At 37.2% G+C, this 14,279-nt stretch overlaps 2 protein-coding genes across 2 annotated transcripts; one reads left to right on the top strand and one right to left on the bottom strand.

Annotated features, from left to right (window-relative positions):
• Nucleotides 1–5,824: 5,824 nt before the first annotated feature.
• On the top strand, nucleotides 5,825–7,179 carry LOC112279454 (uncharacterized). Its single transcript, XM_024513909.3, has 2 exons — nucleotides 5,825–5,877; nucleotides 6,361–7,179. The coding sequence occupies exon 2, from the start codon at nucleotides 6,400–6,402 to the stop codon at nucleotides 6,841–6,843; it is 444 nt and encodes a 147-aa protein (XP_024369677.1). The 5' UTR covers nucleotides 5,825–5,877; nucleotides 6,361–6,399; the 3' UTR covers nucleotides 6,844–7,179.
• Nucleotides 7,180–8,559: 1,380 nt separating this feature from the next.
• On the bottom strand, nucleotides 8,560–11,197 carry LOC112279350 (uncharacterized). Its single transcript, XM_024513716.3, has 2 exons — nucleotides 10,449–11,197; nucleotides 8,560–10,010 (listed from the first exon to the last, which is right to left on the bottom strand). The coding sequence occupies exons 1-2, from the start codon at nucleotides 10,732–10,734 to the stop codon at nucleotides 8,971–8,973; spliced, it is 1,326 nt and encodes a 441-aa protein (XP_024369484.1). The 5' UTR covers nucleotides 10,735–11,197; the 3' UTR covers nucleotides 8,560–8,970.
• Nucleotides 11,198–14,279: the final 3,082 nt, after the last annotated feature.

Below are 14,279 nucleotides of genomic sequence, written 5' to 3'. Positions count from 1 at the left end.
AATAATGGATCTTTTCTTGCTTAATAAAAGATTTGAAATATACCATGTCAATTTTTATATCTTTTATTTTCAAATATATATATTAAAAAGATATTGATATTGCCATTGCATTGTAAAAATGTTAAAGTTTATTTATACAACTGTCAAATCAAAATTCAAATAATTGGTTGTCACACTTTATAGCAAAGTCAATTGTTTGATTTAATGTTTAAGAATTAAATAAATTAAGCATCAATTTCTCTATTTTATATTCTAATCCATAGATAAATTGGCTAATGATTGAAAGATCATCCTACTTGATATCAATTGCAAGTTGTCAAAATTGTGAAGCATAGAATATTATTGATTAATTGTTTTCTATAAAATATGAATTCTTTTGGTTGCAATAGAAATTGCATCATGTTTTTTTATAACTAGATCAAAATTTTGCTAAAAAAGCTTCAAAATTATTCAATATTAGATCTTATTATTTAAAAAAAAATTAATTTTAAATAATCACTAATTTTACTTGATTGATGAATCTTAATAACTTTGATCTTATACCATCAAATTTCTTGGATAAGGCAACTCTTGGTTCTTTAATGCTTGAATGGTATTCTCTAATAAAAAAAAGTAACATAATTTAGTAAAAATGTTGAAGTAGCTCCAATCATTTTTATTTCTTCACTTCCTACCAATCTTATTGTTTCTTATAGTAATAAATTGAGTTGATGTATTACAAGTATTAACCTTGTGAACTAAAATAAGCCTCCATTAGTTGGAAGTCTATTCTAATTCATAATAATTTAATTATCTAATTAATCTAATATTTTTTATTAATATTTGATTTATATCTAATAATTCTATTAATTCTTTAATTATAAGCTAAATAAATCCTTCTACTAAGTAGTTTATTTTAGCTCACAACTACCAATTAATTTATAAAAAAATTTAATAATTTTTTTTCTTATTTCTTACTAAAGAACTTAAATCTTTTAACTAATTTAATTTATACTTATACAATCTATCTAACAATATAAGCTACTTTAAATAACTATCAAGAATTCTTACTTTAAAAGAGAATTTTTTATGTCATTTTATTTTATTTTAATTAAATTTTTATTTTATTTTCTATCTTCTATTAATAAAAGTCATCCAAAATTAAAATTCATCAAAAAAAAACTCTTCATTTGTAAATAAATTTTCATCCATAAATAAAAATTCATCCACTCTTACATGTCTTCATCTATCAAATTTCACTTATTCAAATTCTAAATTCATCCATAATTTAAATTCAATTGATCATAACAATTGAAAATAATTAATTGTTTCATAAGTATATTGTTCCAAATTTCTTACAACATATAGAGGCTGATGGTAAATCAACCAATGACTAAGGGATGCCTCTAGTCTTAATCAATCTCAAATCTTTAATCCAATATTGCACAAGGACCATCAACTACTACAGCTAGCATACAACGGTTGCATATCTCCAATGGATAGTTCTTCTACTTAAAAGTATATACAACTGCACTTAACTTGGTGAATGCCTTTGCTAGATCCTTCAATTATGACAATATTATTAACAATTCTATTCAATCTAATTCTAATTGATTAACAACCACCAATTTTTTTTTCTTTCTATTATGCTACTTTTTTTCAATTAATTTGGATCTAGATACTATGCATTATTAACTTAAGTATTGGCTATTTGATTTAACATTTCTAATACAATCATGATAAAGGATTTAGACCAAGCTATAAAATATAGACTAAAATGGTACTTTGGCTCATTAGCATATTAGTAGTGTAGCAACTACACCTTAAATACTTCTGTTTCAAAGTCTCAATCACTAAAAATAAGATAGAGGATATTATCACCAATTAACATTAAATACTTCATTGGATATAGTTTCTAGCTATTGAAGCATGTATAGTTCTTTTAGTAAGAATTTACAATTGGTAAGGAGTCATGAAAGAGGAATAATAAAAATTTGAGCATAATAGAATAATACTCTACTATATCATTGATGATACATAGTCACCTCTTTATTGACAAGAATCCTTTAGCTATGAGAACTTGTCATTCAAATACCCCTTTAACATCAAATGGAGTTATTATGCCATCCATACCTAAGAAATTAAAGATCTATAGCAATACATCACAACACCATCACTATAACGCAATCGCTAGAGAAAACAACATGACCATTGTATTTGTTTGATGTTCACATAATCAATCAAATAAACAACAACACCATATAAGAATAAGAATAAAAAAGACACAAATGTAGAGTCTTCAATACCTCCAATGTTATCTTTAAAAAATTGACATCTTGTACTTTCAACCAAAATCAAGCCACTAAATACATTGTACTTCTAGTAAATAGTAAATGCTACACTACAGTAACTTAATCACTACTTTTCAAGTAACACTGTTGCATAAAAAGCCACCTATAAGCACAACTGCCATCAACGGAGTAGCGCACACAATATAGATTATAGCTCTACTATAACTAATGCAAAAAAATTTATTGTAAATCAACTGTATTATATTTATCAACAATAATACCATTGATTGAATGAAAACTATGCTACAATTGATCTATAGTCTATTGTCTTGACTTGCACCACTACAATCACAAGGAATTATCCACTTCACCATGATGTCTTCCAAAAAATACACTTAGATAGGAAAAAATGAAAAAAAAATAGATGTGTTGTTTGCAAAATTTAGAGCTTCATCCAAATACATGAAAAAAAATTAAAAAATGAGAGATAGAGCAAAGTTTGGATCAATCCGAATCTCTATAAATAAGTAAGTTCTTCCAAATTTGGGATTAGTTTATTTTATATATTTTTATTTTTTTCTTATCTCTTTTTCTATCATGATAACATTAAAAAAAAAGATGTCTAATATTACTCAAGTCAAATAAAAGATATGACTTGAGAATAAAAAAGTCCTAAAAATAATATCAATTTAGAAGAGAATAATTTGTAACTTCTAATATACTTATCTCTTATCAAGAAAAAGAGGTTATCCATTTTTAATCAAGAAAAGGCAAAGCTTTAATATTATAAATATCATCTTGTCAATATTTTTAATAAAAGAATTCAAAGAAGATACATAAATAAATAAGATATGAATCCAAGGGAGATAACAAAATTAAATAAGTATGTATATAAATTTAAGAAGAAACTAGAATGACTATTGCAAAAAGAGAAAAAAAACTAGAGACCCTTGAAATTAGATCAAAAGCATAAAAAGATTTTATAAGAATGAAGAAGGCTTCACTCTTGCCTTTATATATATTATCTACCTAAGAGCTACCTAACAATATTCTATGATATCTCCAACACGTGTCCAATTTGTGAGGTATGTGTCTTAACTTGCAAGACAGTTCTTCTATATGTGCACCATATCGTAAGCTTGTATCACAAGCTTCTAACACGTGCAACATGTGGCTAACTTGTTGGCCAAGTTTCTAACCTTCTAATCACCTATAAATACATATAAAGGTGAAACTATGTCTATGAAGCTTTTAAGAAGCTTTTCAAGATATTATCAAATTAATCTATTTTTACTTACTTCTATCTATTCATATTATTAAGGTAACTATTAGAGTAAATATGTATATTCATGACAATGGGCCATATTTTCAACCTAGTAATCTCTTACAAACACATATAAAGTCAAATTTGTATCTATGAAACTTCTTCACAAGATGTTATTAAGTTTTTTTAGTTTTATTTATTTCTCCCTAATTCTTTTTATTTATGTAATCATAAGTATCAATTATATTTATAGGTTTCATAGACACATGGAGAGTTAAAATTTTAAATTTAAGTTTTTGAAAAAAATATTATAAATATGATCTTAAATTATTAAATTGCAACAATTTTTATAAATTTTTATTTGGTCTTTTTTTTAAGTTTGAAAATTGGTGATTATTATGTAAGGTTACACCAATATTGATGGCTCAATACTATTAAACATATGTATATATGCATGTATGTATGTATGTATATCACAGAAAGCTCTCAAAAAATATTGCTCTCAGGAAGCCACTGAAAATTCATGGAAAGGATGTTCAAATATGACGATACAGGAGTTTCACATTGCTCAGAAGAACAAATATAAATAAAAGGGGAGTTATTCAGAAGGGATTGCAAAAGAGGTAGACACAGGTCATGCTCAGAAATCGATTCCAACGGATACAGATACACAGATCGTTTATCTCTTTTCTTCATTTATCGTTGATCTCTTTTCTTCATGTTTGCGTTTCACTGCATACTTCCTCACACTTGAGCTCAGTTTCCTCACGGAGATAAGGCCCACAAACCCAGTTGCAAAGCGCATTAGACAAGACAGATGCAAATCAGATTTGAAGCATCCGAGGTACACAGTTGAAGGCTTCAAGTGTTGTGCCGAGGGTGCAAGTGCAATATTTTTCACTTGGGGGCACTAGCAGAGCAGTGCTTTCTAGCAGGATGCAAGATGAGAGTGATGTTTGCCAACATTCAACAAGTAAAACACATGTCGACTGTCATCGTCTTCTTCTTCAACTCGTAGTTTTATTCATGCTCAAAGTGCTTCCAGTCTCACACTTCCAGCGCCTCTCGGGCCGCAAAGTCCAAGTCTGAGCCATTCCGATTGGGTCTACATGCTCTGAAAGTCGTGTGTGATCACGACATGTGTAGACGCAACATGTGCTCTCTCGTGCTGCCTTGTGCCTGAGGTTCAAGCATCGACTTGGAGATGCCATCGGGCAGCGTTGGCCACGCTTTCCTTGTACATGACAGAACCTCAAGTTTCATCTCGTGGATTAAGGCACAACACGTTTGTCAGTGAGCCTGTTTGCATTACGCCTGCTGGATTGTTTGCTGTGAAGGCTTACTCGCCAACTCCTGTGTAGGCAGCAGTTTTCCATAGCCGGTTCGCCAGTAGGTTTACTTAAATAATATCCGTTTTCGTCGAAGGATCTTTGCAATAGGCTGACAGCATGCACTCGATGCTAAGACAGCAATAAAATTTGTGTTGACCTGTGCACCCAATGTGTACTATACCTGCAGTTTCTTTTTGCCTTCAGGTGACATACGAAATCTAATACTATAATTGTGCACAAGCCTCAATGCTTAAAAGGCTCCTTATCTGGTCAACAGCGCTGACAGAGCTTTTTCAGTATCTGATGGAAAAAAAGAAGTAAAAAACTGACAGGAGAAGTCGTAGCTTGACTAAGAATGGTTGAAATTGATGGTGATCGATCAACAACATTCTATTTCTCCCTTGCTGTGAACACGATATACCCATCCGGATCTAGATACAAAGTGGCGATGGACACTTCTATTAAGCTGCTTCAATGTAATATTTGAGACGCTGTAGCTGTTTCCGATTTCAACTTCAAAGTATGCAACTTTGATAACAATTGCGGTGAACACCTCCGCAATCGATCGTGGTATCTTGGGTATATGTTTTCGCATCAAGCTTGCCAAGAATAATGCTAAGAGCCAGGAAGTAGAGATGCAAATCGAAATTCATGATTTCACGCGTGCAAACCATATTTAACGCAGCTTCGTATATTACGAGTTTGTACTGACTTGAATCAATGATGAATGCAAAGTTTTTCTCTGCACCGATCAGAGACGACAACGTGTCCCTACAGCAGCTTGTGCATGAGACTGACGGTTGATCAGTAAATAAATAAACAGCATTGGGAGATGGGTTGAGTTTGAGAACTGTACATTAAAATGAGGTTTCCCGAACTGGCGGCTGATCTCGTCATCTAGTTCGTCCGAATCCCCTACATAAACCCCATTCCGATCCTCACTCAATACATCTGACTTCACTTGGAAGTTGCTCTACATCGTTAGATCGTTGTGTCTCGAGCTTCACATCAGGTCTATCTCTCTTCTCTCCGCCTGCATTTCCCATTTTGATTGTATTACTCAAGCATTCTCTATGAAGCGGGTGTCTCATGTGCCTACAAAACTGAGCTGCATTGATGCCAAAGCTTGTGAATACTGAGCACTTCTTGGCATACTCTCAACTGCTGTTTCTTGGGTATCTACAGTAGTAGAACCAGTTTATTTATTATCGGACAGTCCGTGGGTTTGCATCGTCTGCTCATTAAGTTCACTGCAATATTATAGTGCTAGCGATTCACTCCATTCTATAATTCTGTATGTGTCGCTTCGCTGCTTGGCTCCTCAAGCCTTGCATATTAAATTGCTAGTTCAATGATCTAAACTAGGTTTGGGGATGATATCACAGCTCTTCGAATTTAGAGCTAGATAAATTGAGCTGGATGACTTCTACTGAACTTAAATTATGCAAGAAATTTCATCATCGTCGCTAATGCTGTTAATCAGAACTCCCTGCAGGATTGTGAGCATTGAGAGTGAAGAGTTGGCTCTTCAGCAATGGTGATCATGAAAGGACATAAGGTGGCCATAGTAGTAGCTATGGTTGCTGCTGCCCTCCTGGTCAGCGTCGAGATATCAGTGGAAGCTGGGCGAGTGCTCATGGAAACTGGGGAGAAGTGGGAGTGGGAGAAGTCCCCGCCTTACACATACTCTCCTCCTCCCCATCACAAGAAGAATCCTCCCGGCCATGATGATCACGATTACAAGCATCCTCCCAAACACCACGATGACGATCATCACAAGAAGAAGCCGTGCCCTCCACCAAAACACGACGACGACCACCACAAAAATCCCCCGAAGCACGACGACGACCACTACAACAAGCCTCCGAAACATGACGACGACCACCACAACAAGCCTCCGAAACACGATGATCATCACAACTATCCTCCCAAACATCACGGTGACAAGAAGAAGCCATGCCCTCCCCCACCATATTGAGCATTAGTGACAAGGGATTCTTTTGTTGGATTCCAGGGCGGCTGTTTCTGGAGGTTTCTGCTTGTAACTCTTCGGGGTTACTGGATGGTCTTCAACGTTGGCAAGTAGGCTGTGACGGAATGTCTTGTTTTGAATGTTTTGTTTATATGTGTGATTTCTGTAGGAAACGTAATAAAGGTGTGAAAGGCCAGGTCCACGGTTGAGGGAATTCGTAGTGCTCAGCTTCTGCTAAGAACACTCTAAGCAACGTGTCAGTGCTGCACACGTAGTGGATGTCTTTGGATGTATCAGTATTGTCAATAAATAAATAGACCCTCCTCCTTCGTTATTCTGTGATATCCCGGTTGTGTGCTGAGCTGCTCTGAAACAAGTTGTTGCTTCACCGCTCATTGATATGAAAATTAGATTGCGATGTGCAAGTGACTCTGTATACCGAGACAACACGTTGATTATGGACTGTCCAGATTTGTGCAGAGGTTAACATGGCATCCTACATCATCCCAGTGACATATCCCAAACCGTTCAACTCTCACGGAGGGTGGTGTTGAATCGCAGGAACTCAGCTAGTACATTCTTTAAGGTCTTGACAATGAAGAAACCTACACAACTTCTGATCAATTCATGTTTATTCGCCACACCATCATCTTAGGATTGGGTGCAGGACAAATGAAAGCACAGTGGCGATCAAAACAAAAGCTAAGTTATAATTCAACCAGGGCCACTCAGGACACACCTATTTCCTTAAGCTTGAGATGAAACTGACATACCGTGCAAGTGTACAAGAACAATCCAAATAATCACAAGAATAAAATTAGACAAGCATTTTCATCCCTTTATCCAGTCGTGCAGGTTGACACAAAAAAGACAAACTCTCGCCACCACCGTAATATAGTACCACAGTAATATTATAATACAAGTTTAACAGTCAAGCTTGTTGCCGACGTAGCCAGAGGGGTGAAAGTGATTCTACAGTCGGGTGGAAACTGTAATTGATTATTTTCGCTCCTGAGATCTCAACCTGACAGTATCAAGCCGAAACCAGCAAAAGGCCCACTCCTGAGAGGTTTCAGTGAAATAATTCCATATAAAACATACCTTTAATTGGTAAATAAATGCTTGTGCAACTAACAATAAGAGCCATGATTCAACTCCAAGCAAGATTCTTAAAAACCTCAAACTATGAAGCACTAGAAAAACAATTCAAAGATGTCCATCACATTAAGCACTGAAAAAGAGTTCAATCAATGTACTATCCAAGGTCCTAACCCGTCAAGTTGGGATACTAAGAACTGTCACAACGAAACACAACGAACAATGGCAGCATAAGTATTCGTAAGGCACGCTCAATCCAATCAGAATGTCTCAGACCACTACGCATAATCAGATCGATTGTCAACCTCATGGCAAATAAACATCAAAAAGAGCCAATCATACCTAGTGTAACAAACAACGTTCACGTCAGTTCCCTTCCCTACCAATCGTTCCATTATACTCTACCTCTCCATGAAAACGTTCCGACACACTCAAAGGCTTTCACATACCCACCAAGCACAAGAACAAAAGAGTGAAACCGACAAGTAAAGGGCTGCAAAGATAATAGTAATACTCCAACACAACAACATAATACTCAAAAAATAGACCAAAGGAGCAGAACATGAACGAAGATAAAGTAGCAAGACAAGAACAAAACAGCATCTCCGTTCGATTCAATCGAAATAAATGAACAATAGCTTCAGATAAAAGCCATTTATTAGCAACAATTCGAATTCGTCTGAAAAGCTAAAATCAATAAAAACAAATTTGAAACATAAAATATAAACCTAAAAAATTAGAAATACTAAAAAACGTAAAGAACCTCGTCTCTACAAGGAGTTTGCCGCGACTGACAGCCTATCCTTTACACCACTCCCTCTCCACAAAACTCCATCTCATACAAAAACCCCCCGTCCACCACTGCACATGCTTCGCTGTCATCGCCCATGCCAAAATTCCGCTCTACCCATCTCTTGCCCATCTCACCAACGGGTCTCGTCTCCTTCCGCTGGGTCTACCCCAACCTCTCGTGCACCAAGTATGACCTCTACTCCAACCTCATAAAGTACATAACATCCACCCGCCCTTCTCCTGCTATTGCTCCCACACCACTCGAAGCAGCGCCTTCTCCAACAGCATCGACCAATTCATCCCCAGCTTCGAACGATCCAGATCCATAGCCACGTAAAAGTCCAGCGCTGATACCGTCGCCCGCTCCTGCTCCTGCTCCTCTCCTCCCAACCCCCTCTCTCTACCCGTCGTCACATGATGATTCCACTCGTTCCCACCCCTTTCTTGGCTTCCTGCCTTTTCCATGTGACCCCACCAACTCCCATTGCCGTTCTCCTTCCCCGAACCCTCTCTGTGGCTTCCCCGCTTCGCCCGATTCAGCTCCACCACGTACTTTATTATTCTCAGCAGGTGCGTTTCCAGCCCCAACCTGATCACCTCCGCGCTGCTTGCGTCGCAGCTTTCCAACCCGCTCTCCAAACAACCCCCCATCTGCACGCGCTGCCGGATGCTCTCCGTCGACGGCAGCATGCTGTCGCTGCAACCGTCGTCGTCGTCCACCCCATATCCCAGTTTCGACAGCGTCACCAACCCTGGAGGCATTGCTGCCGCAGCCGCCATGCGAGCCCCCCCTGCACTGGGCCTGCAGAACGGAATTCCCAGCGGAACGCTCACGTTCGACCTCGTCAGCCACATCGTGCCCACATCCTCGTCCTCCTCTTCCGCCTCCGCGTCTCCGCCTGCCTCCTCCCCTTCCGATTCACCGTCTTCCTCGTACCGGGCTCTTTTTGCAGGATGCGAACCCTGCCATGTCTCCGGCTGTTCCGCCCCATACTGTGAACATTGCACCGGCCGCAGCAAGTCTGGTCCGCCACCATGCCCGTTCTCCACCATCCTCGCCACATCGTCATCCATGGCCGTCGACGTATCCGCCCTGCTGCTCCCCAACGGACTCGGCCTCTCTGCACCCTTCCTGTCGCGGATGCCGGACCGACCCTTTCGAGACGAACCCGCAAATCCATCTCCGTTCGATCGACCGCCTTGCAACTGCGCTCCTGCTGCTGCTGCCGAAGTCGGCCCCTCGTCCACTCCTCCCGAGGACGTCGTAGCTTTCCGCCGAACACCTGCACCGATGCTGCAACTTCGTTACTCATCGTCCCCGACCAACGGCTACCATTGCCGTGCCGAGATGTGCGTGTTGCGCACTCCCCAACCACACCCGCTCTCGCAAATCTAACCCACCAAACATCTCTCGCCATCGTGAACTCACGCACGCGAAGCGGGGGGAGGGGGGGAAATGATACTGCCCTGCCACCAAAACCCTTTTTCCTAACTCGCCACTGCAAGATCCCCCCCCCCCCGGCAGACATCCTGAGCGCTGCGGAACACGGCTGCCCCGCATATCACACATATGCACAACGATCAAAGCGCCGACCCAGACCACTCACCCACACACATACCAAGCCTACCCCGCGATTCAATCCCCAAAACCCATCATCGCCAATCGCCAGGCACTACCATCCAGCACTTCCCTCCCGAGCGGCAGAACAACAACAACGCACCTTTCAAGGGTTTGGAGATGTCGGGCAGGGATGCGGGGGGCGGGGGGGCCTCGCCGCACGTAGCATTGTTGAAGATTGCCCGCACGAAGCTGTTGTGCAGAACCACATTCTCCTTGCCAATGGTGGACAGCACCAATCTGTCAAGCTCCTCCTTTGACAGCCGCAAACTCAGAAACCTGGAGAGCAGGTTGCAGTACAGACTCTCCTTGGCCGGGCCCAGGATCTTCACCAACCTCGCCTTGAACTCCTGCAGGTTCACGCGCGCCCTCCGCTGCATGAGCGCCATCACTAATTCCCACTCTCGCCAACCTCGCCGGCTGGAGGCGGATCCGAATCAATTCAATACTCGACGAAGGTTTGTAAGAGTGACCCCCCCCCCCCACTTCAACGCACAGAGAGCTTGTGCCCTTCCCTCCCACCCTCCCTTCGACAGAGAGCCGCAGCGAGGTGCTCTACGAAATGAACGCAGGGATGGAAATTTATTGCTTTCTAAAGAGGGGGATGAAGGCTTACTTGACCAGGCTGGGGCCGGTTTATCGCCCACCCTCTGCTGCTGCCTGCTGCACTCGTTTGTTGCTAGGGATTTGGATTTAAGCCACCTCGTTTGCTGCTACATCGTTCTAGTTGTGTCATTTACCGGAGTCCACTCTTGATCGGAGAGATTTCTGTCGCTCACGGACATCAGCTGAAGCTGCATCATGGGTTGTGTATTGATAGTTTTTCTACTCATTTAAACCACAACATATTCCAAAGCATTCCAAAGCCTATTACTAAATGGTACAATAGTTATGTTATTGCCACCACAATTTGTCATACACTAGACAATTGTTTTTTTATTCAAAACAAATTATTTGTTTAATCAAATGTTTAGAAATATATTGAAGTAAATAAATAACTGGTTGGTTTTAAAGGTTTTTAACAAAGATTGCATGTAGTAGATGTAGTAGATGGAAGGTAGATGTTGTAGCTGTAGTAGTAATATTCTATTCCAATATAGACTTGGATATCTATATTATGGATATGATTACGAGTAACAACATGTTGATTGTGATCTACTATATCACTTTTCAAATATATATAAAATCATTTTCCACTTATAGACTACACTAATGATAGTGTAGTCTTGTTTGTCAATAGAAATTAGTATCTCATCAAGTTTGAAATTGGTATGCAAGAACTTTAATTAACATATTTTTTAAAAAACAACAACTATATACTTTAATATATAAATATTAGTAAAAAAAACTTTTTTAGACAAACTTATTAAATTAGGTATGTTTCTTGTGTATTCTACATGAATTCTAAATATTATTGTAATTAAATAGTATAATAGGATTTTTGTAGAAAAACCTCTCTACTTACTTCTCTCGACAATTCAATCTAACAAATGCTTTTTGCAATGAATTTAATTTATTTAAAATATTCCAACTATTATCCACTATTTGTTTATATGCTCATAAATTTGGAATAGTAGAAGAACATCAAGGGAGTAATGAGAAAAAGTCAAAACTATTCTTTAAATAATTGTTCCAACATGTTGAAAATTAATACATCATTCAATATGTTGAAGCTTCTTTATAGAAAAAAATAGATCTCTACAAGTAGTAAGTCATTAGTTCAAACCTATATAAAAACACTTCTAGATGTTACATGTTTTTATTTAATTTGGTCTATGAAATTACCATTAATTATTTTAAAACATTGTGTTTTTTTTTCATTACTTTCGTTTCGGGGCTATCTTTTATAGAAAATCTTTCATTATACTAAGGCTATGGACTACCAAATTGTATGAATATACTAAAATAATTTTAGAATTGTCTAAGCGCTTTATTTGGATAAATATTCATTTTATATTTTTATTTCTTCTAATATCTATTCTAAAGATTGATTTATGGAAGCTATATCATATCTCTAGAAAGTTCAACATAATTTCTTTTTTCATATATATTATATGTAAATTAAAATTAAAACGTCAATATAAACATCTAGATTGACACGTATAGGCTTGTTATTGGTTTAATTTCACTCATTCATCTTTGTCTCTTTAAATTATAATTTTAGATTTTATTTTAGAAGAATGTTAAATTGACCCAAATTTTTACTAAACTGATCTATGTATCTAGACTATCATTGCATCTCCCTATCCCGCATTTCTATTCTCTTTATTCCCATGTTCCCATCCCCAATTCCTATCCTCTTATTCCAACCCCCCAGACTTATGGAGCCATATGCGAAAAAAATCTTAAATGGATGCTTAAGATTTCCAGTAAAGAATTACTGCATAATCTTGATTCACTTTTACATGGATGTGAGAGCATCTATTGTTCTCATAGATTGTTACTCCAAAGTTGAGCAATCTATAAGTTGTGTACAACTCCTATTACCTGGATTTAGTATGTTGTTAATCTAAGCAATGTAATCATGGCTTAATAGTTGAGTCAATCAATCCAGTTAATTGATTTGAAATGACTTCTTAAGATCTGGCTCACTATAGCACTGCATTAGCTTCTCATACCACATTGGAAACTCCACACCTTAGCTATGAATTTGCAATGAGAGCTTCCAAGCTAAATTAATAGAACATGGAATTGTGTACAAGTTTCCATCTTTTTAAAGGCAATGACAATGATTGAAGCAAAGTAGAAACTCAAGAAATACAAAGAAGTGGAGTTTATTCCTTAGTAGTAAAAAGATATGGAGAGTTCTTTTCCTTTCTCTAGTTCATGTCTAGTTTTCCCACAAGACAATCAAATCTCCACATTACCACAACAGAATATTTTTATACCTTCGAAAGCTAAAACTTTACAATTTATATACTCATTTGCCAATATTCATTTTAAAACTATGGACTTTAAAATTAAAGTATAATAGCCAATATTTTTATGTGTATTACTAGCTTGCAATGTAAGGATTCCAAGTTCTCCCTATAACCACCCCATGAACATTATCTAGGTTGTAAGTTCATTAGTAAAATTAAGAAAATATAGAAGATATGGCTCTACTAGAATTTTGTACATTTGAGCTCGTAGAAGAGGATACGGCATTAGTACCACATATTTGCCTAATGAGTTCATTGGTCATTCTTTTGGCTTACACCACCTGATTCAAGGCAACTTTGGTGACCATAAATTGCTGCAAATGAGCTTTCTACAAAATAAGTTAGAAATAACTTTAGAAAACAAACCAAAATAATGCAAAAAAATCCACTGTGGACATAACATGCCTAAGCCCTCATGCAGCTTGAGGTGTAAAGATTACTTGCTTTTTTTAAAGCCATTGAAAGAAAATATATTAGATACATGAGCTTATTTGATTAAATAAAGTTGTTTACAAATACTACAATTGTCTAGTTTATTGAATTATTCAAAATTACATATATATATACATATCATACTATAAGTTGGAAAGAACTCTTGCTAGTGCCTTTGTTGCTACACTATCTTTCAATTAGTGAATCATCCACTGCAGCAGAAGCGTCTTCCACAACTCTATTGTTTTCAAGTCTATACTTGCATATCCAATGATAACAATGTCAAATATCTAGTTCTAAATTTCATTAAAATTGATTGCATATCTATATTTTTGTTATTTCATTTATAACTTTAGACAAAATAGAACCTTAAATGACATGCACAGATTACAATGATAATTCAAACATATAATTAAATATGTTAAATTTCAACTTGAGATATTTTGTATCAACTTGAATATCAATATCCACAATTTCTCGAGCAATAGCTGCAACAATTTGTGAGATATGTGCATCTAAAGCCTGGAGTAGTAAATGAAGATATTTCAGTGATATAAGTGCAATCTCTTATACCTTCTCAA

This window comes from Physcomitrium patens, chromosome 3 (assembly GCF_059467195.1).
Source record: "Physcomitrium patens ecotype Gransden chromosome 3, ASM5946719v1, whole genome shotgun sequence".
Classification (NCBI taxonomy): domain Eukaryota; kingdom Viridiplantae; phylum Streptophyta; class Bryopsida; order Funariales; family Funariaceae; genus Physcomitrium; species Physcomitrium patens.
Note: the sequence above shows the minus strand (reverse complement) of the source record. Positions and strands in the feature narration are given on the sequence as shown.